Raw genomic sequence first — 20,750 nt, forward strand, 5'->3', positions numbered from 1 at the left:
GTTCAAGTTTGGCTTGGCTCGAACTCGACTACCTTTAATTGCAAGTTCCCTAACAGTCAAGATGCCGAGCTAAAGTCACCATCGATGGGAGAGAAAGTGACATTCTTGTAATTTATAAGGAGAAAGATATGACATTCTTATAATTTGCAAGAAAAAGAGAGAGAGAAAGAGTTGATAGGAGAGAGAGTGTCACTCTTGTCATTTGAAAGAAAAAATAAGAAGGAAAAAGAGAGTCGATAGAGAGGGGCATTCTTGTAATTTCAATGAAAAAAAAAGACAAAAAATACTATTACTTAGATTGATTTGTACCCAAACTCATTTTGTGTATGGTTTATACTTTATTGAACGATTAACAAAAATTCGGGACTGGGCCACCCTGTCTCGAACCAGAAGCGACCCCATTGACAACTCTACCTCAAAACTCAAATCTATCATCACTCACCACACGTTGAAACAAAAGAAAGCAAGACTCTGAACAGTCTGAAAACAGACCACCCATTCCGACGGGAAACAAAAATATCTGACAATTGATTCCATTTCCTACTAGGATTGGCGTATTTATCCTGTCTCTGCAATTGCCGAGGTGGGTTTGTTCTGAAAATGGCGATCAGAGGACCCATTACTGGGTTAAGCATGTCATCTTCACCATCGTCTTCATTACAGCCCTCTTCTAACAGACTTGTAGCCCTCAGGAGACCCCTGAAGACGTCTTTCCTTAATGGTGGAGGTATGTTTCTTCTCAGGATATTTCTCTGTCTTCTTTATGGTCCCTAATTAATTAAGTTCTACGCCTTATGTGATATTCATGGAGTTTGCTGTAACTTAAGTTTGCCTGCTTTTGTTGCTTTCTCTCAATTTTGTTTGGGGAACTTGTTTAAATCGAAGAATGATGCTTGCTTATTTATTTATTGTTCGAAGGGCTTTGGTACACATGTGGAACCAGACAAGAACTAAGAGATTGGATTTTGTTCTCCATGTTTCTAGATTTCCTGTTGTACCGAGATATTTAATATAATGGTCTATGAGCTCCTTGACATTGCCCTAACAGATGCTGCTTTTTTTATGTACCATTGTTATTTATTTAGTTTTTGTTATCCTCATTAACTTGCTGATACACAATTTCTGTAACTTTAAGAAATATTTAAGGAATTGTCAGGCTCATGCCTTTTCCTCCCCCCACCCACCCACACACACAGACAACGGAAGCAGATGCTTACTTGCATTTTCTCTCTAATTCCCCGTTAATTAATCAAAGAGCTGAGAATAACGTTGATTTTATTTTTGGGGTTATATTTCTGGATTGGGGTGTTTTGAACTTTTGGAATACAAGCTCTTTCCTTGTACTACATTTCTGGACAAGTTTTTACTTATATTGTTTTATGTACCAAGCAAAGGTGCAAAGGTTTTTTAGTGCCTGCAAAGAAAAATGCAGCTTAATGCTCTATTCCTTCAGGTCACAATACAAATATGAAACTTACACCTAAAGGAATATGTAGACTCCAGACTGGTTAGGATCTGGTTAAGTGTGTATTATGGGATATAGGAGAAGGATTTTTAGCTTAACATATCATGAAGCTCCGATGACATGCCTTTTTTAATCTTCCAATATGGTGTTCTAAGATGATTCTTTGTTGTACTACTACTTGACCTCTCTAGTCCTTTGTAATATGCCTGGAAACATAAGCCTAGTTCCTGTTATCTTGAAATAGTTTCTCTGATAGTTTTATCCCTGATAATGATGTCGGTTGTATTTGAACCTTATAACCTATCCCAGTTTCTGCTGTTTCTTATGTATGCAGTAATGTAAACAGCATCTAGGTGTGGATGTCTACCAGCATCCATATGCTCGCTATAGAATGTTATTGTTTATTTTGAATATAAAGGAAAGTTAGATAAGATAAAAAGAAAATATGAAGTCAGGTAATAAGAGTTAACTGAGAGAAAAGGGAAATAACGAAGTAACAACACTACAGCCAACCAAGGAGTATAATGCCCCTACAAATCCAACCCCGCAAACAAGGTTCTTGATAATACATCCTAATATGAGGGCATCCTACCCAACTTTAACAAGAACCTCCAACCAAGAAACCTCTCAGCAATCCATGATAACATGAATAACATCCCTCACCTTATAACTCAAGATTTTAGCATACATCCTAAACAACTGACCTGCTTGACCTACCGTCTTATCTCAACATCCTCCCCAGTTTTCAGTCATGCTACAATCAGAATTAACTTATCCACCCTTTCTTGACAAAACCCACCACACTCATTAGTAACTGAAACTTCATTTCCATTATCCCTGATATAGCAAAATTTCTCCCTCCAATATTCTCAATTAATTTTGAATTTGAGAATTTAAAGTCTCCAATTCTATCTATTTCTTCTAGTTCCATAAACACCTACTTTGCAAATTCTTCACCACCAAGAAAGAACAAACCTAGCTTCTTGCAGACTTGAATTTCTTTCTCAACAATCATATTTGCATCTATCCTTTTATCTAATTGTCTATCATATTTGCCTTACCTCACTGACCCTTTTTTTGTTCACCTCCACTCAATCCCTCAGAACCTTGGAATATGATTTTACCAGAGTTTTCAGTGGTTAATAAAAGAAATTTTTAGGTGTGGCTTTTGGTCATATTTAGAATTGGGTTGTTTGGGCTGAAATGAATATTATATTGTTTTGTATTTGTTTGTTATTGCTTTTTGGCTGGGTGATCTCTCATCACTTTCTATCTGTACCTTTATATCTTTTTTTTTTTTACAATTTTAATTAATTTTCTTTTTTATTTATTTTAAAAAAGCCTCTGATAGGTCCCAATCAAAGCTAGAGTTGAAAGAGTATTCTGCTTAGGGTGAGAATGAAACCCACAAGATTTTTATTTAATTTCCAACACCACTTCAGCTAGTTGTTGGTGTTTAAATACAAGAAGAACTTAACTAATTACCACTAAACTAGCCCCTAATTATGGGATTATCCCTTCTAACTAACTGACAGATTCCCATGCGATAGTCTAACAAGCTAACCCCTTTAACAAATTGACCTATTCTTATGCAGCAGACTAACAAACTAACTCTCTTAACAGACTGACCGATTCTTATGGCAATGGGCTAGCAAGCTAACTTCTTTGACCGACTCTTATGCAACAAAAAGAGCTGACTAAACAACTATTTGCTGATGTAGATCTTCCAACCATACGCCGAAGGTTCAAGTTACGTGATATTTGTATGGGCCATGCGTCTATCATTGCCCTCGTCTTTTAGAGGGACTTTGTCCTCAAGGTCCAATTTGATGTATTTGTTCCGTAGCTCGTCGAAGGTTGGTATGAGCTCCCTCTTCGTCATCTGTCTCACTTTCGTCATAATTTCCTTCAAGCAACATCAATTGCGGTCCTTTGCATTTGTGCCATGGTACAAATTTCTCATCGCAATTAAAACAAAGGCCTTGAGCACGCCTCCTTTGCATCTCCATCCAAGTGAGTCGTTTCATTGGTGAAGCAGACTTCAGTTTCGTTGGAGAAGAGTCGATAGTGGTACTATTGAATGGACATGTAGCATTCTCTTGACGGTTTAGTTGCTTGTCTCGCATCCGTGCAAGGCTGATAGCTTCTTTCAGCAACCTTGGTTTGAACATCCGGATGTCGTCAGCTATGTCTGGTTTGAGGCCTCCCATTGACGTCCCGACTACGGCTTTTTGCGTCCAACCTTGTACCCAGTTGCCCAGCCACTCGAACTCTTTTTGTTAGTCACGTAAGGAGCCTACCTGTTGGATTTTTGACAATGCTTCGTCAAAATCCTCACAATCGGTAGGACCAAATCTTGCCCAAAGTTCCTCCTGAAACATCTCCCATGTCACCTCCTTGCCTTCTTCCTTATAGGATCTGCGTAACCATTGCCACCATTGGTTAGCCTCTCCTTCCAAATGGAAAGAGGCCAAGGACACCTTGTGAGATTCAAGGGTGCCTTGATATTCAAAAAATTGGTCCACTCTTGTGAACCATTCGGTGGAGTCATCTTTGGCAAACCGAGGAAACTCCAACTTGGCTAATTTGGAAGAGAACAACTGTCGTCTGACTTCGGAATTGTCTCGAGATTCTTCTCTCACGTTGCGAGAACGTCCCGTAGGAGAGTTTTTCTTAAGCTCGAAGCTGTTGTTGGTTGATGCAGTTCGGTTGGAGAGTAGGGCTTCCGATAATTTGTTGATGGCATCTTCCAACTGATGTAACTTATCAGCTACGCCCACCTCCATACGACTAAAGCTGTCTTGGAGTCCTCAAAGTCCAGCCTCTAAGCTCTCAATTCTCTCCTTGTTAGTAGCCATTGTGCCTAGCTCTGATACCAATGATAGGTCCCAGTCAAAGCTAGAGTTGAAAGAGTATTCTGCTTAGGGTGAGAATGAAACCCACAAGATTTTTATTTAATTTCCAACACCACTTCAGCTGGTTGTTGGTGTTTAAATACAAGAACTTAACTAATTACCACTAAACTAGCCCTAATTATGGGATTATCCCTTCTAACTAACTGACAGATTCCTATGCAATAGTCTAACAAGCTAACCCCTTTAACAAATTGACCTATTCTTATGCAGCAGACTAACAAACTAACTCTCTTAACAGACTGACCGATTCTTATGGCAATGGGCTAGCAAGCTAACTTCTTTGACCGACTCTTATGCAACAAAAAGAACTGACTAAACAACTATTTGCTGATGTAGATCTTCCAACCATATGCCGAAGGTTCAGGTTACGTGATATTTGTATGGGCCATGCGTCTATCAGCCTCATACTTCTTCCAATCAAACTTTTGGAACTTTGTTTCTTGGAGTAGTATAGTCGCTACAGCCTCCACTTGTGCCTTCTCACGACATATTTGACTTGTTCTCTCCTCATGTAATCACTTAATCCTCTGCAATTCCAAGATAAGATCATTCCATAAATCATATCTTGGTATTCTTTGACTTTCTTGTGCTTCCTTCATAACACTTTACCCATTCATCCTCTCAACCTTCTTTCTGCTGTTTGGTTTTTCCTTTCTCCCTCTCCTTCCTCTCCTTGTTTCTAGCTCCTCAAATGCTTTGATAGCAAAACCTTCCCCACCCAAAAAAGATAGCACCAAACACCTTGCTGGCATCCTTTTTATCTACAATCTTGTCAATTTTATGTTCTTTTATTGACTTCATCCATAGTATCTGTTATGGGACTTAACAGTTTGGGCTTTGGCCCATTTATGTTATATCATGTTTTGTTCTGTTATGTCTGTACTGTTATTACGTGGTTAATGGGCCTGGGCCTTTTTTTATTTTAAGTTATATTACTGTACATTAATGGGAGGTAAGATGGTGATCTCACGTGTTATTGTAACCATAATATAAATATCATTTTTATGGGCTGGTTAGGTAGTGCTGCCCTACTCTCTTAACACTTCTTCTTCTTTCTCTGGTTTCTTTTCTTTGTTCATGAATCTGAATACAAACATGGTATCAAAGTAATAATCTGCTCTTGTTCTGCTTGTCTACTCTTGCATTCACTTTTTTTTGTTCTTCTCTAGTGTTTTTCCTTTTGTTATAGCAACAATAAGGTACCCTACTGCTGGTTATGGTTAGCTGAGATTGTTTCTAGGTTTTTTTTTTTTTTTTTTTCCTTTGGATAATCTTCAAGGAGGCTCAGAATAGTTGATGGTATGCCCAGTTAGGGCAAGAAGCTGTGGAATAGTTGTGTGGACTACTAGAGAGGCCTATTTTTCAGGTCTAGGCACTGGACTGCAAGAAGTTTCAGTCTAGGAGATTTGTGTGGGTTCTAAGTAAAATTATCTTTAGAGTTCAAACAAAGGAAGGTGCTGTTTGACCTGTTCTACTTGCTAAATATCAATTTGTCTGAGTTCAAGATGTCTTCTGACACAAGTGAAGTTTCATCTGGAGATTCTAAGACTGTAGATAGTGTTCTTCATCTTGGAAGCCCTACGGTACAGGTTACTAATGTGAAATTAGATGAATACAATTATAGGGAGTGGGTCATTTCAGCAAAATTGTCCATAGTAAGTCATGGATTGCAAGAATACATTGATGTGCAGATTAAAGAGCTCAAGGAAGAGGAACCGGGTTATAGCACTTGGTGTAGAGAAAATGCAACTGTGATGTCATGCTTGCTGATTTCTATGACTCCTAAAATCACAAGTACTGTTCAACACTATACCACGACCCATAAGGTTTGGGAAAAATAGTATAACACTTATGCTTGTCAATTGCTTGCTTGGCTTCATCCATTGTTTGGATCGACCCTCTCTGTTCCCATCGCCCCCAGTCTGTTCAAGTTTCCTCATTAGAGCAGACAAAGTTTCCTTCATTTCCCTTATGTCACCAGATACGTGATGGAGCTTGACTTCAACGTGGTCGACTCTGGCTTTCATTGAAGTTGCTTGTGTGTTCGGCATCAAGCTCTATACCAAATTAGTTGTTAGGGACTGCCTAACTCAGGGTTCTGATGAGGAACCACCTCCTGAAATGGACAAGAGAGAGAGAGAGAGATGTTTGAGTAATTCTGTATTACTTTATTTGCTCACTTTGTATTTATAGATGAGGTTGTTACATTCTGTTACATTCTTGGTAGTTACATTCAGTTATGCCACTCTGTTATTAGTTGTGTCTGAGAGCTGACGTGGACCTCTTCTTTTGTAAGCCTTTAGTTTCGGCTGGCTACTCCCGTACACAGGTCTGGGTTCTGCATCACTTATTCTAACAATTTCCCATTCACATTCTACTTCTTGGCTAGGGGTGAGCATTCGGTTAAAAACCGAACCGAATAAACTGAAATTTTTAAAACCAAAATAATAAAATGAAAACCGAAACCGATTTTCAATAAAACCGAAATAACCGAACCAAAATTTTCGATTCTGTTTTTGGTTATTTCGGTTAAAAACTGAATTTAGTTATTATATATATATCTATAATATTATATATTATAACCTATAATATATATTATGAAAGTTAATTTCATTATAATACATTATATAATATATTAATATATAAATATGTAGCATATTATATATTGTATATTATATATTATATATTATATATTATATATTATATAATGAATTTTAGCTAATTTGGTTTTTTCGGTTAACCAAATTTCTAAATCTGAAAACCAAAACCAAAAACCAAAATTATTAAAAACCGAATTACCCAAAACCAAAAAACCGAACCGAAAAACCGAAACCAAAATATTTGGTTCAGTAATTTGGTTTTAACCGAATAATGCTCACCCCTATTCTTGGCAATCGTTGCCTCTGTTCTCCCCCACTACACCCTGACCTTCATCATTCCCATCACCTACCTCATCTCCGCAGGAAGATTCAGCATCTCTCACCTTGCCACCATCACATAAACCACCTTCTATTTCCTGATTTTATGCAGGTACGTTGGCTTCATCCTCATCTTCTGAAACAATCTTATCTCTCCTATCTTCCAATGCCTTAACTTTCCTGTCTTCAGTTGATTTTTCAATTTCTGATAGCAACAAAATATTTCTCCCATTATACGATATCAGCAATTTCTACTCCTACCTGATCTTTTGAATGATAAGATGTGGCCAACTTCTTGGTTCCTTGGACCCTAGTGAATCTTCTTGGTCTGTTGTTAAATCCTACACGCCTCTGAGAACAGATCCCCACCTAACTTTGTGGCATCAACTGGATTCTAGACACCATTCCAGTGATACTCATTTAGGCTGCATTTAGTAATAGTGCAATGCAGAAGTGAAGCAAATTTGCACTCTGGTCTGGTTTGGTAAGAATGCATTTTTGTACTGAAAATGAAAATAAATTTGTTTTCTCAACTGTTTTTGCATTCAAAATGGGTGGAGGCAGAATTTGCACTCAATGGTGGTCAATGTAAGATAGGTTGGTTCCAGCTTTGAGATTCATGTTTGCACTCATTGCAGCCAAACAAGACACTGTAAATTTCCGGGTGACTTGCCGTAAAATTGAACCAAGTTTGCATGCTTCTATTTGAACAAGTTTGCATTCACATCAGTGCATTCACTTTCTGCACTTCTTACCAAATGCAGTCTTAGAAACTAACTCTTCATCTGTATCTGCACTAAATAATCTACCAACCAAATAACAAACCAATATCTCCAGCTTGTATCTTAAGCAATCACTTCTTGCACATCACTTACTCCTTTTGACCCTTTCATGCCTTCAACTTTTCACCACTTAGATAGTTTGATGATACGGGTTTTAAGGCCATAAAGTCTATGGCAGGAAAACCAAAACAAGATTCATGCAGCTAAACCCTATCTTGAAATAGATTTAAGAGAAAGATACACCACAATGACCATATGTTGGACCCATGCAAATCAGGAAATTGACTAGAGTAGCCTTATCCTAGATAAGGATAAGAAATGGTTGTTTTAGAAATACATTGTAGCAGGACTGAATTAAGGTTTTATTGTAAAAGTTTTAAAGTATTGAATGTTCTAATTAGTTGAATTGATTAGTAATAGAATTATCATTATTGATAAAAAAGATATTCTAATAGGTGGTTTTTAAAGTTGAATATTGAAAGAATTCAGTAGGTTATTATTGTAGTTTTATGATTATACAAGTAATATATTTTTTAGTTATTTTTGCTCATTCAAGATGTAATTGTCATTTTCCCCACCAATTCTCTTTGAAGGTACCATTATCTTAGAGTCATAGTGGGTACTTATGGTGTCTACTAGGGGTGTAAGCGAGTTGAGCCTACTCGCGACCTACTTGGGTTCAGCTCGCTAAATACTAGAATTCAGCTTGAAGTAATTGAGTTCGAGTAGATGGTCGAGCCAAGTTCGAGCTTCGCAATACCTAGCTTGTGATTTGCAAGTCTAATTGAGTTCATAATAAAATACTATTTTTTAATATATTTGTATTTATAATATAAATAAACATTAGTTTTTTGAGATAATATAAATTTATAATTGGCTTTCATAATATATTTTTATTTATAGCATATATAATATTAATTTATCTATACTTTTAATATTCTTATTATTAATTTATTTATAAAATTTAATACTATTTAATTATAATCGATTCGAGTCGAGTTCGAGCCAAAAATATGAAACCCAATCGAGCTCGAGTCGAGTTTTGATCTCTGTGCTTTGAGTTAAGCTTGATCTCGAGCAGCCTAATACTCAGCTCAACTTGACTCGATTACACCCCTAGTGTCTGCCATAAACCAGTAAATAAGGAACATGTAGGTTGGAAGTTATTTCAAATGTCAAATATAAGCTTTGACTAGCATGATGATTAATTGGGGCATTTCAGTAGAGATTTAAGCTGGATAATTGATTTTTATTAACTGCACATACGGACACTTGTGGCTTGTCTTATACAAATGTAACATACTACACTAGCTGAGAGGAAATTTAGAAATGATCACTTTTATCACTTGTATGCTTTATTGCTTGAGTGCATTAGGCTCCAAATCTCTTATTTATGCTGCGTGCTCTAGAATAAAACATTATCTTTAGATTATATGTATCTAGCAGAACTTGCAATATTGCAATCAGAGACAGTTTATGAAATTAGTTCTTTCTCTCTCTCACTTGTTAATTTGTACATGCAATCAGGTTATACTTTCCACTTCAATTTTCCTATTTGAAATAATTCCTCTGTTAGTATTTATGATTTTTGTTGGCTTAAAAATTTCAGGCATATGGATAACCTATTCCCACAGACCCAAATGTATAGATTGTGGTGGTGGAGCTCTTGGTGCCAGGATGAACCTTTTTGATCGATTTGCTAGAGTTGTCAAAGTGAGATGAGAAAAATGTTTATACACAACGATATTATGCCTTTCTTTGAAGATGCTCATGACTTCAGCTTTTCCTTTCAAACACTTATGCTACTAATATGGGTCTAATTTTTCTGTCAAAGTGTAGTCATATGCAAATGCAATCATAAGCTCCTTTGAAGATCCCGAGAAGATTTTAGAACAAACTGTTCTTGAAATGAATGACGACTTGACAAAGATGCGCCAAGCCACAGCACAGGTACATATTATAGTCAGATTTTCATTGGAATTCTGACTAAAAACAAAAAACTGTATTTATATGTGAAAACTCTACCAGTATAAGACGATAAGACATCCTTCCTGCAGAAAAACTGATGGTGCATACATTTATGAAATATCACTCCCTCCTAATATATATTGAGTCCCTTCCAAAATCTGCTTGTTTTAGATCTTTGAACCTCCTAAACAAGGGATTACCATCACAAAGTACCAATAGTTGCTCACCGGAGTAGACAGGGGGTCCTCTTCATTTTTTTTATATATTTTTTTATTTCTTTTCCCCAAGGTCACCAAACAAGAAACCAATAAAGAAAACTCAAATAAATAGGAAATGACACCATATACCACCAGGTCTGACCCAGTACCCAAGAGGAACTTACGACCAAGAGGTTCAGGACAGTAGAACCATGAGGAGCTCTTCAAGAGAAGAACAATGAAACACTGAACAAGGAGATTTAGAAGCTTTAAATGTCTATTTCCTTTGTACATTGAGTGAATAGGTGCTCCACCTCTCCACTCTTTTTACACATCTATTTGCCAAATGACCTGACCTTTATTCATTGAGGGAACAGATGCTCCAATACCACCAGGTCTGACCCAGTACCCGAGAGGAACTTAAGACCAAGAGGTTCTGGACAGTAGAACCATGAGGAGCTCTTCAAGAGAAGAACAATGAAACACTGAACAAGGAGATTTAGAAGCTTTAAATGTCTATTTCCATTGTACATTGAGTGAATAGATGCTCCACCTCTCCACTCTTTTTACACACCTATTTGCCAAATGACCTGACCTTTTTACATTGAGGGAACAGATGCTCCACCTCTTTACTCTTTTTACACATCTATTTGGAGACTCAAATAGACTACCAATATGCAGAGGCTCAGTCCACCTGCATCCAAAAAGACTAAAAAAACTTTTCCCAATGACCTACAACAAAGGGGCAGGAGATTAGTAAGCGGTGACAACTTTCTCCATTAGCTCTGTAGAGTACAAACCAGTTTGGGGAAATACTAAGTGTAGGTCTTCTCTTTTGCAAATTGTCCAAATTATTTAATTTTCCAAGAGAGGCTTTCCAACAAAGAGCTTCCACCTTAGGAGGTAGACCTATTCACAGGCCATAGTTTTCAAGGCGTCTAGGCGATTCTAGGCGACATTGGGGCGCCTAGTCGCCTAGTAGGCGATAAAAGTTTTATAATATGAAAAACTGACTTTTGGCTAGTTTCCTAGTTTTATATACCATTCAGTATGTATGTTAATTGACAAAATAGCAATTCTCTTTATTAAGAACATTAAATTTCCTCTAAAAATGTGGCAAATCATCACATCTAAAAGATAAAAATCTTTTGCATGTATTAATTTCATTATTTTCAAAAATAATACTACTATAATAAGTATTTAATAGAGCAAATTCATATTAATTAGCAGCTAAAGAAGGTTATTAACTTAATATGATAAATATTCAAGATAGAAAGTAAAATAGAAAAAAAAACAAGGATGGAGTTTCTATTTCATTTAATTAGAGAGAGAATAGAAAAAAAGAACTTTATTATTCTATTCTTTCTTTCCTCTTTCTTTCTTTCTTTTTCTCTCCTCAAAACCCTTTGATCTTTTAAATTTCAATGGTAAAACATTAAAACAAAGTATAATTGATATATATATATATAGCATATAATAAAATGTATTAACACATACATTAATAAGATACATCAATATAAGTGACATTATAAAAGGCGTCCGCCATGTCATTTTTGTTGCCTAGGCGGGTGCTTAGTCGCCTAGTCGCCTAGGCGACGCCTTGACAACTATGTCGCGGGCCGGGCCGGGCCAGGTTTGACCTCTACATTAACAAAATATGCTCAGGCCTGAGCCCAAGCCCGGCCCGACCATTGAGCCTAGGTCTTGATCCTGAGCCTGGCCCTCATATAAAGCCCGAAGCCTGGGCCCGAGCCCGAGCCCAGCCAGAAATTTGGAGAAAAGATTTTTTTTTAATTCAATTAAAAACTATTTTATTTATATTAAAAGACCTCAAAACCTAAAAAACTAATGAAAGGTCTCATTATTACTTGAAAAAAGAGAAGAAAAATATATTATATATATGCTTTTTATTATATAAAATATATATTTGTTATATAATACATTATCAAGTCGGGCTTGGGCTTAGGCCGGACTTTTTTGAGAAAGCTTGAGCCCGACCCACAAAAAAGGTTGGGCCTGATATTTTAGGTTCGAGCCTAAGCCCACGGGCCTGAAATCCTGTCCAAGCCTGACTTAGATTGGGCCGGGCCGGGCCGGCCCGTCGGGCTACTCGGCCCATGAATAGGTCTATTAGGAGGGATGGGTTTGGACCAACTTTCTTTACAACGGAAAGGCTGAGAGTTAGAACATAATACAAAGAGAAGAAAGAAGCACAAGAGAACAATCCTAAAGGGTACAACAGCGACACCTCTTCTCCTAGATTCTCTCTCTCTTCTTTTCTTCTCCCTTTCGAAGTTTGCCCGAATAAACACTATTCATCGCCCCTTTTCTCTTGACACCAAACTAAGGCAATGAACCAGTGTCAAATAGAACTTCCAATGCTAGTAATAGTGGAAACCTTTTCCTATCTCTGATATCTCTTAATCTCTCTTTCCCTCTCTCTTCCTCCTTTCTCCCTTCCTCTTTCTTTTCATCTTCTTGATACCGTACCCCTTGTTTTCCCCAAAATAGATTGTTGCTACAACTTTCAACAACGGAAATATGCTCCTTCCCTCTCAATCCAATTTCATTTCCTCGAATATTCTTGTTAGTCCCTCATTATTTTGTTCTCTCCATTACTTTTCTACATCACTCTCATTCCCCTATCTCATTTACCCAACCTAAATATCCACCACTGCTGCAACTTATAACGGGGTAGAACACCACGCTCTCATTCATTCCCTATTCTCCTTCTACCCCTCTTGCTCTCTGTTGTATCCTGTCTTCTCTAGTTTTTGACCCCAGCCATTCCCTAAGTCCTCTATCCTCTGTTACTCTCATCGGCGGGTTGAAATTGACAACAACATTCATCTTGTAATATTAGGTTCCCCTTAGCTTTGACTAACAAACGTTGTCATCCCCACCAACATCTTGGTGAAATCTCCAAATTGCCACTATTTGAAGGTAGGCAGAACACTCACCCTGACGATCATGTCTTCTCTTCAAGCTCCAGTTAAAATCCATCGGTCGCGGTCGTTCACACTAATAGAAACAAACCCCTGTGGGAAAAGAAAACCCTAATTGGAGAGAAATCTCTCTCCTCCTAGTATCTCCCAATAGAGAGGAGATTGAATTGACCACTCCAGAAGGCCCAAAAAGGTCTAGAAAACTAACCGCCTTCTACAGAAAAATAAAGGAAGTCAAACAATACCTGTGTGCCCAAGATCAGACCAAGAACAAAGAGTCCAACTTTTCTAGGACTCTTCCCCGTACTCCAGTTCCTCCTGATTTTGATGCCAAAACGTAGATCACCTTCCTGATGATTCGACCTCACCAAAAAATCCAAGAACTGGGCAATCAATAGCAGATCGACTAGCCTCTTCTTACTTCATGCAGTCGGCTGATCTAGCGCTGCATGAGGATGCTTCAAGAACCCTAAACCTTGCTCTGATACCAAGTAAAAATCTGCTGGAATTTAAAAATATAAAAAATATAAAAGAAGGTGTTTTCTTGAAGAAGAAAGAGAGAGAGAGAGAGATGTTGAAGAAGAGAAGAAGAAATCTTGAGAAGTAGGAGAGCAATAATCTGGCCGCCCCTTCACTTGTTATTTATAATAAAAAATATATGAGTACAAAGACTACTATGCCCTTATAGGGTGGCAAAACATAAAACAGTATGTATAGGACTCAAAAACATAATAAAATTTGGACTCACATAACTGTTGTGGTCCCCACTACCTATCTAATAACTAACATAACACAACTATTCTAAAAACAACAAAAGCAGTGGTTTCTACAGTCTCCACTAATAACAAATTAGAAGTTGAATGGAAACCCCCACCGGATGGAGTGGTAAAATTGAACTTTGTTGGCAGCTGCCAAGGTAACCCATGGCCATCCGGAATTGGAGGGATTCTGAGAGATAAAGACAGCAATATGTTGTCTCTTTTCTCAGAACCAGTGGGTGAAGGTGATTCTGTAAGGGCAGAGCTACTAGCAGCGGTACAAGGTATACAGATGGCTAATCAATTAGGAGTGAACAATTTGTTAGTAGAAGGAGATTCCAAGGTAGTAGTGGGCTGGCTGAATAGCCCAGACACAGTTTGTTGGGGCTACAGGGATCTGTTAAAGAAAGTTAAATGAATGATAAGAAATATGACTGTTAGGCTCCAGTGGGTTAGCAGATCAGCAAATGTAATGGCCGATTCTCTGGCCAAGCAAGGGGTGTCAAGGAGTGATCTGTTTTGGGCTACTTTGTAATTTGTATCTCAGGTTTGGACATGTTTAGTGTTTATGATTCAGTCCTTGGGGGAGGTAACATCTCGTGCCTCTTCCTAGGCTGCTTGTATTTCTGATATTTATTTTAATAAAATTACTCTCATTTATCAAAAAGAACTATTCTAAAAATGATGCAAAAACTGACTAATCTTCAACAAAAGGAATAACAGAATATTCCAAGGGGCACAAACATCAACAAAACATATCTTTGACTGCGTAGCCATTAAAGTCATACATTGGCTGAAAGTAAGTGACTTATTTAAAGATTTTTCAGTGGATGATATACAAAGGGGCTGGTCAGCAGTGGAAAACTCTTCAACCAGACAGCCTGCCTTTCAGCCTTCTTGGACACCAGCAGCACAACAAAGGGTAAAATTAAATTTTGATGGAAGCTCCATGGGTAATCCAGGACCCTCGGGAGCTGGGGGAGTCTTTAGGGATGGGGAGGGCAGAATGGTGGCATTATACTCTGGTCCCATAGGAGTGGGAGACTCTACGAGAGCTGAAATTTTGGCTCTCCTATAGGGGTTGAGATTTGCCAAGCAATGGGAATTTCAGAACTAGGAGGTGAAAGGAGACTCTAAATTGTTAATAGGGTGGCTGCAAACAAAGAAGTTGGGTGTATGGAAGTTTAGACAGCAAATAAGGGAAATAATCTGCTTGGCAAGGGAAGTTGGAGTAACATTCGAATGGGTAAGAAGATTGGCAAACTCTGTGGCAGATAGCTTGGCAAAACAGGGGACGACGCTCAGGGAAAACTTATTTTGGGCTGTACTGTAATTCTTGATGTTATTTGGGGTCAATACTCTTTGTCTGAGTGGTTGACAGTTTAAGATGTATATTTAATATCCTTAATGAAAGTTACCGTTTCCAATAAAAAAAATCCCAAAGGGTTAGGAATCCAAATGTAAGCATCAGGTTAGTTCACTTTGTTTCCAATTATTTTTCTAATGCTTTTGTAATAATGCAACATTTGTAATTTATTTGAAGGTGCTGGCATCTCAAAAGCGCTTAGAAAACAAATACAAAGCTGCGGAACAAGCTTCTGAAGATTGGTAACATTTGGCATGAAAGTCTTTAAATACTTAAAAGAGTCAATTTATGTGCTAATATTCTTTTAGATTTGTTTTATATAAAGGTATCGTAGGGCACAACTTGCTCTTCAGAAAGGAGATGAGGATCTTGCTCGTGAAGCTCTAAAGAGGCGTAAATCTTATGCTGTGAGTACTTATTTTAAAGCTTATCTTGCTTTTGAAACACAGTTAATTTGTAGTGAAAATTTTGATTTAACTTGGTAACATATGGTAGTAGCCTAGTAGGACATTAATATGACACATCATGCTCTATTCTTTTTTCTCTCATTCATGTTTGATAATTTAGTTTATCAAAATGAAAAGAGAGCTAGGATATGAACTCTTCTTTTCTATATTCCCAAAATTTACCCTCCCCCCTGTGGAATAGCAGTCGCCGTAAGGGGATGGAGTCTTTGATGCATAGTTTAAAGGTGCCAAGGTGAGGCTAAGCGACAGGAGGGCACCTTGTTGCCTAGTCATCTTGGCGATGGATTTTTTTTAAGTAAAATACATATATCCTAGGTTCCATAACCTTATTTCCTTAATAATTATCCATGGTTGTTATAATAATAGTATAAACTTCCTTTTTTTTTTTTTATCAATAACCGGAACTCATTAGATTAAAAGAATTTAGTTACAACGCTCCAAAGAGAGATAAACAAGCTTAACTCTCTCTAGGAAGATAACAAAAAAGAAAAAAGTTACAGAACAGCCTAAAAGTATAAACTTCATTTTAAAGTATAGAAAACCAACATATTCATAAGAAAAAGAAGAAAAAAAAAAAGAAGAATTCAAAAAATATTGGGGCTGAACCCCTATCATTTTATAGGAAAAGAAGAAAAGAAAAAATGATATAATGTGTTGATTAGACAAAATTGTAAGTTCTTCCTTATTGTTTCAGGTTTTGAAGTCTTTGAGGGTTAAATACAGCATTTGACAATGCTTGTGTTTGATTAAACCTTAACAAATAAGAAAATAATAAAGAAAATTAGTATATAAACACACAAAATGAATATTTTAGTTTAATAATGTCTATTTCATAATTATAATCTCAACAAGTTAAGAATATGAAAGTATTTTATAACACAATGTATAAAACTGCTTGGCGATTAGGCGAGGCGAGCCTCTAAGGGAACCTTGTCCCTAGGTGCTGCCTAGGCATCGCCTTGACAACTATGCTTTGATGTAGAGAGATAGTTGATAAATATCCTCACTCTTGAGGGAATCTATTAGTCCATTAATGTCTTGAAGGGCGTGGTTTAATGAGAAGTTGAATTTATAAGTAAAAGTATTGATATTAGTTCCAACAAATTAACAAATTTTTATGAAGCCAAAACCTTTGCAGTTTCTTTGGGTTCAAGGGGTTTGAGGTATTTGTTAGGCATCAAAAACTCCCTTGGCCAAGAGAGTGTGGTATATCTTAGGGAATGTTCCAAAGAATATTCCTTGTTCAGTGTGTTTTGTGCCACATTTATATGGAAACTTAGTTTTCTAAATTTCTAATTGGGTTTATAAAAATTTGGGATGCACCGTGACATGAGAATGGTGTGATTTAATTGAACAAAGAAAGGGAGGGTGTCAGTTGCAGTTGCGGTGGATTAGTTAGAAAAGAAAGAGAGCAAGAGAAGAAAAGAAACAATAAAAGGGCCAAAAGTAAGTGGTGCCTGATAACTCTATCATTATTTATTACTATTTATAATCTTCCATAGACATAAGTTAGAAGAAAAGAAAATAAGAGAGAAAGAGTTTGAGGGCACAATCAATCAGTGGGTGGCACCCTCTCTTATTATTAGAGGTTCATGGGTCAGAGTTTCAATCGTGGTCAAATCGGAGGTTGAACTATGATGTAATTTTTATATATACACATATAAATTGTGAAATACTATATGTAATATATTTTACAAATAAATAATAGTGTAGTTGAATGTGGTGGATAGATGGCTTGTTCCTTATTTTTTAAAGCAAATGACTAGGGTTCAAGCCTCTTTAACTTTTATTTCTTTAAATTACATATGTATTAAAGCAATGTACACATTAAAGAGGCATAAATAAGCATGAATAAAGGAATAGCTTAACATAACAAGACATTGTACATGAATAAAAGGTTGGGCGGTTCAAATCTTTCCATTAACATTTTGAAAATTCCATCATTTAGTGACCTGGGCAGTTATATAAAACTGGGACTGGTTCACTAGTTCTCTGGTTAAACCCGTTGGCCAGCCGGTTTTGATCGGTTTTTAATGAATTCTGGTTCTTAGAGTGTGATCAAACTGGCAGGGGCATGAGTGATGGTTCAATTGGTCTGATCGGCCGGTCCCCTCCAATTTCCTAAACATTGATTATACTCCCCCTCAAGTTGGGCTATATATAGTGCATTCCCAACTTGTTAAATAACTCAGTATGGCGTGGGGTGTTCATGCTCTTAGTAAATACACCAACAAATTGATTTTTGGAGCCAACATAAGATAAACATATTTCACCCCTTTCAGGCTTTTTTACTTATAACTTTTATATGCTGAATTGGGTTGTGAGCAATGTTTATAGAAGCCTTCATGTCACAATACAATGACATGGGAGATGTCATAGGAAAGCCTAACTCAATCTATAGATTCCTCAACCAGAATATTTACTGACCCTATAGTTGGCTTTAACACTATTTCTCACCACAACTACTTGCTTCTTACTTCTCCAAGTAACTAAATTAACAGTAGTGGGCCTTCTATCAATAAAGGATCAGGCTCAGTCAGCATTAGTATATTTCTATACATGAGGATGTCCATGCTTGTAGAACTACTTGGGTGTTTCTTTAAGTACCTAAGTACATGGTCTGCAACAGCTAGATGAGTTGTTGTAGGGGAATGCATATATTAGCTTACAAAACCCACTACATAGGCAATGTCCAGTCTTTTTTTTTTGATCAGTAATAGGAGAGTTTCATTAATTATGCAAAAAGATACAATGGAGCACCATGGAGAGAGAGAAACTCTCTTAACTATCTCCTAGGTGATAGCTGATTACACAAGTTACAACACTGCCCAGAAAAGTTGATCCCTTTCCACCCCTTGTTTTGCCAAAGCATCAGTAAAAACATTTGCACTCCTTTTTTCCCACTGCAGCTTAAACTCTATATTTTGTGTTATACAATTGAATTCTTTTTTCATGAACAAAGTTCCACCATCCAATCTCCTCTTTTTGCAGCCAATTCACTACCAACTTTGAATCCCCTTCATTGATCAACCTACTAATGTGCACAGCTCCTTTGCTTTTTAAATTTCTTCCATCATGGCCATGATTTCCACCCTCAGTGAATCAATCACCCACCTCTATTGGGCCCGAGTAGAGTGCAATAATTCTTCCCTCATTCCGGAGAACACCTCCAATGCTTGGAAGGACCTGAATTCCCCTCGTTACCACTAAAATTCAACTTAATAAATCCACAAGGAGGTGAGGACCAGGTCGGCCTGGTGACAATTTGTGGAAATACCTTAAAAAATGCTCAAAGATTTAACCCATTGGACTACTCTGGTGGTAATAGTTTCAATGATCGCTTCTCAACTCCTTCCTTATCTGAAAAGACCCTTTGGTTCCTTTCTTCCTGTTGAAATAGTTTATTTTATGTCTTATTTATTGTTTTCTGTCTTGTTAGGGTCTGTTTAGTTGTTTTAAAGTCTTTTTTATTTTCTGTTATTGTACTTTACTTACAGAAGGGGCATAAGGGTCTTTTCCCTTTTATTTTAGACGCCCTATAAATATTAATACAAGCTGGCGCCGCCAGCACTATTCCATTGTCACCAATCTCTCCTCTTCTCTTCTATCTTCTCTCTTCTTATTCTCTTCTCTTTCTCTCTTGTTTCTAGTCGGCCATATTGTCAAGATGGTATCAGAGCAGGATTATTGACTGTGAGAGCAGATCGAACAAGTTTTCTTTCCTCTCAACTTGCTGAATCTGGGTGGAACAGAGAACTGAATCTGGGCTGATCGAAACTGATCTATGACTGGTACAGTCCTTTTTTTTTTCTCTTTTTCCTTCTTTGGTCGTGTACCAAGAGAATAAAACGAATGGATCTGAACTACTGAATGTTGTCAGACCTTTGTGAGGTTTATACCTCTTCTGTTTTGGAGCGTGTGATCCTGTACCTGTGAAAAGGTGACTGTAGGTCACGGATGACCTGTTTTCTCTAGTTTTTTGGCTTGATTACAAGTGTGTAAGGATCTCTCCTGATGATCAATGTTCTTAGACCTTCTGCAAAGTTAGTAGGTTGGGGCTTTTAAACCGTACAGGTCTGAAAATCAGTTTGATCTTGCCTCGTTTTTCTGGAAACTGGTGCTATTTTTTTGTGCTCAGATTGAGCCCAAACCGAAGTGTGTGTGTGGACTGATTACTTGTGTGTGGACCAAATTTTTTCTGGTGTAAGCAGGGATCCTAAGTTGAGTGTTGAGACTGAACTTCTGTTTTGACCATGTCCTCTAGAATTCTGCTACTTCGGGGGTTTCAGGAAGTCAAAATGGAGTGAGTGGGGGAATGGATATGAGTTTCCCCATGGCTGTAATTCCCTTCGATGGACTAAACTACATTAAATGGTCTAGGGGAATAAAACTCTACATCATTGCTAGGGGGAAAATATGATATATCAATGGGAAAGTGAAGGAACCGAAGAATGCAAGTGCTGAATATGATAGGTGGAACCAATAAAATAGTATGGTGATGTCATGACTCTTGGTTTCCATGCTGCCACAGGTAAGAAAGACATTCATGTGGGCTGAAACAACTTGTGAAATATGGGAACAAGCAAAATCCACCTATTCAAGCAAAGGCACATGTCAAGATATACCAACTGCAAGCTGAATCCTCCACTTGCAAGCAGGGGGAGAGGAGTCTCTCAGTGTACTACTCAGATCTGATATCGATCTGGAAAGAATTGGATCACTATCAAAATGTGAATTAGAAGTGTGATGAAGATGCAAAGGCATACAAGTTACTTGTCTCTCAGCAACGGGTATTTGCTTTTCTCTTGGGGTTGAACCCTTCATATGAGTCCATTAGGGTGCAGATCTTGGGAAGTAAAGACTTGCCATTAGTTCAGGAGGTTTATGCTTTCGTCAAGTCAGAAGAGAGTAGAAGAAGTGTGATGAATTGTACAGAGGGGGAGCCAGTTGCCCTAGCTATCCGGGGAAG

At 37.5% G+C, this 20,750-nt stretch overlaps 1 protein-coding gene across 2 annotated transcripts in view; it reads left to right on the top strand.

Annotated features, from left to right (window-relative positions):
• The first annotated feature begins 318 nt into the window (after positions 1-318).
• Positions 319-20,750, top strand: part of LOC148846010 (membrane-associated protein VIPP1, chloroplastic-like) — a 41,663-nt gene continuing 21,231 nt past the window's right edge. For both annotated transcript variants that reach the window (XR_016102077.1, XM_088953948.1), the window contains exons 1-5: positions 319-727; positions 9,690-9,793; positions 9,920-10,030; positions 15,492-15,556; positions 15,640-15,721. Coding sequence is in view for 1 of the 2 variants with exons in the window: in XM_088953948.1 (XP_088810074.1) it covers positions 601-727; positions 9,690-9,793; positions 9,920-10,030; positions 15,492-15,556; positions 15,640-15,721 (489 nt within the window). In the remaining variant the exon portion in view is untranslated. The remainder of the gene's footprint in view (positions 728-9,689; positions 9,794-9,919; positions 10,031-15,491; positions 15,557-15,639; positions 15,722-20,750) is intronic.

This window comes from Nelumbo lutea, chromosome 7, assembly GCF_056320005.1.
Source record: "Nelumbo lutea isolate HS-2025 chromosome 7, American lotus-T2T, whole genome shotgun sequence".
In the NCBI taxonomy this organism is placed as follows: Eukaryota; Viridiplantae; Streptophyta; class Magnoliopsida; order Proteales; family Nelumbonaceae; genus Nelumbo; species Nelumbo lutea.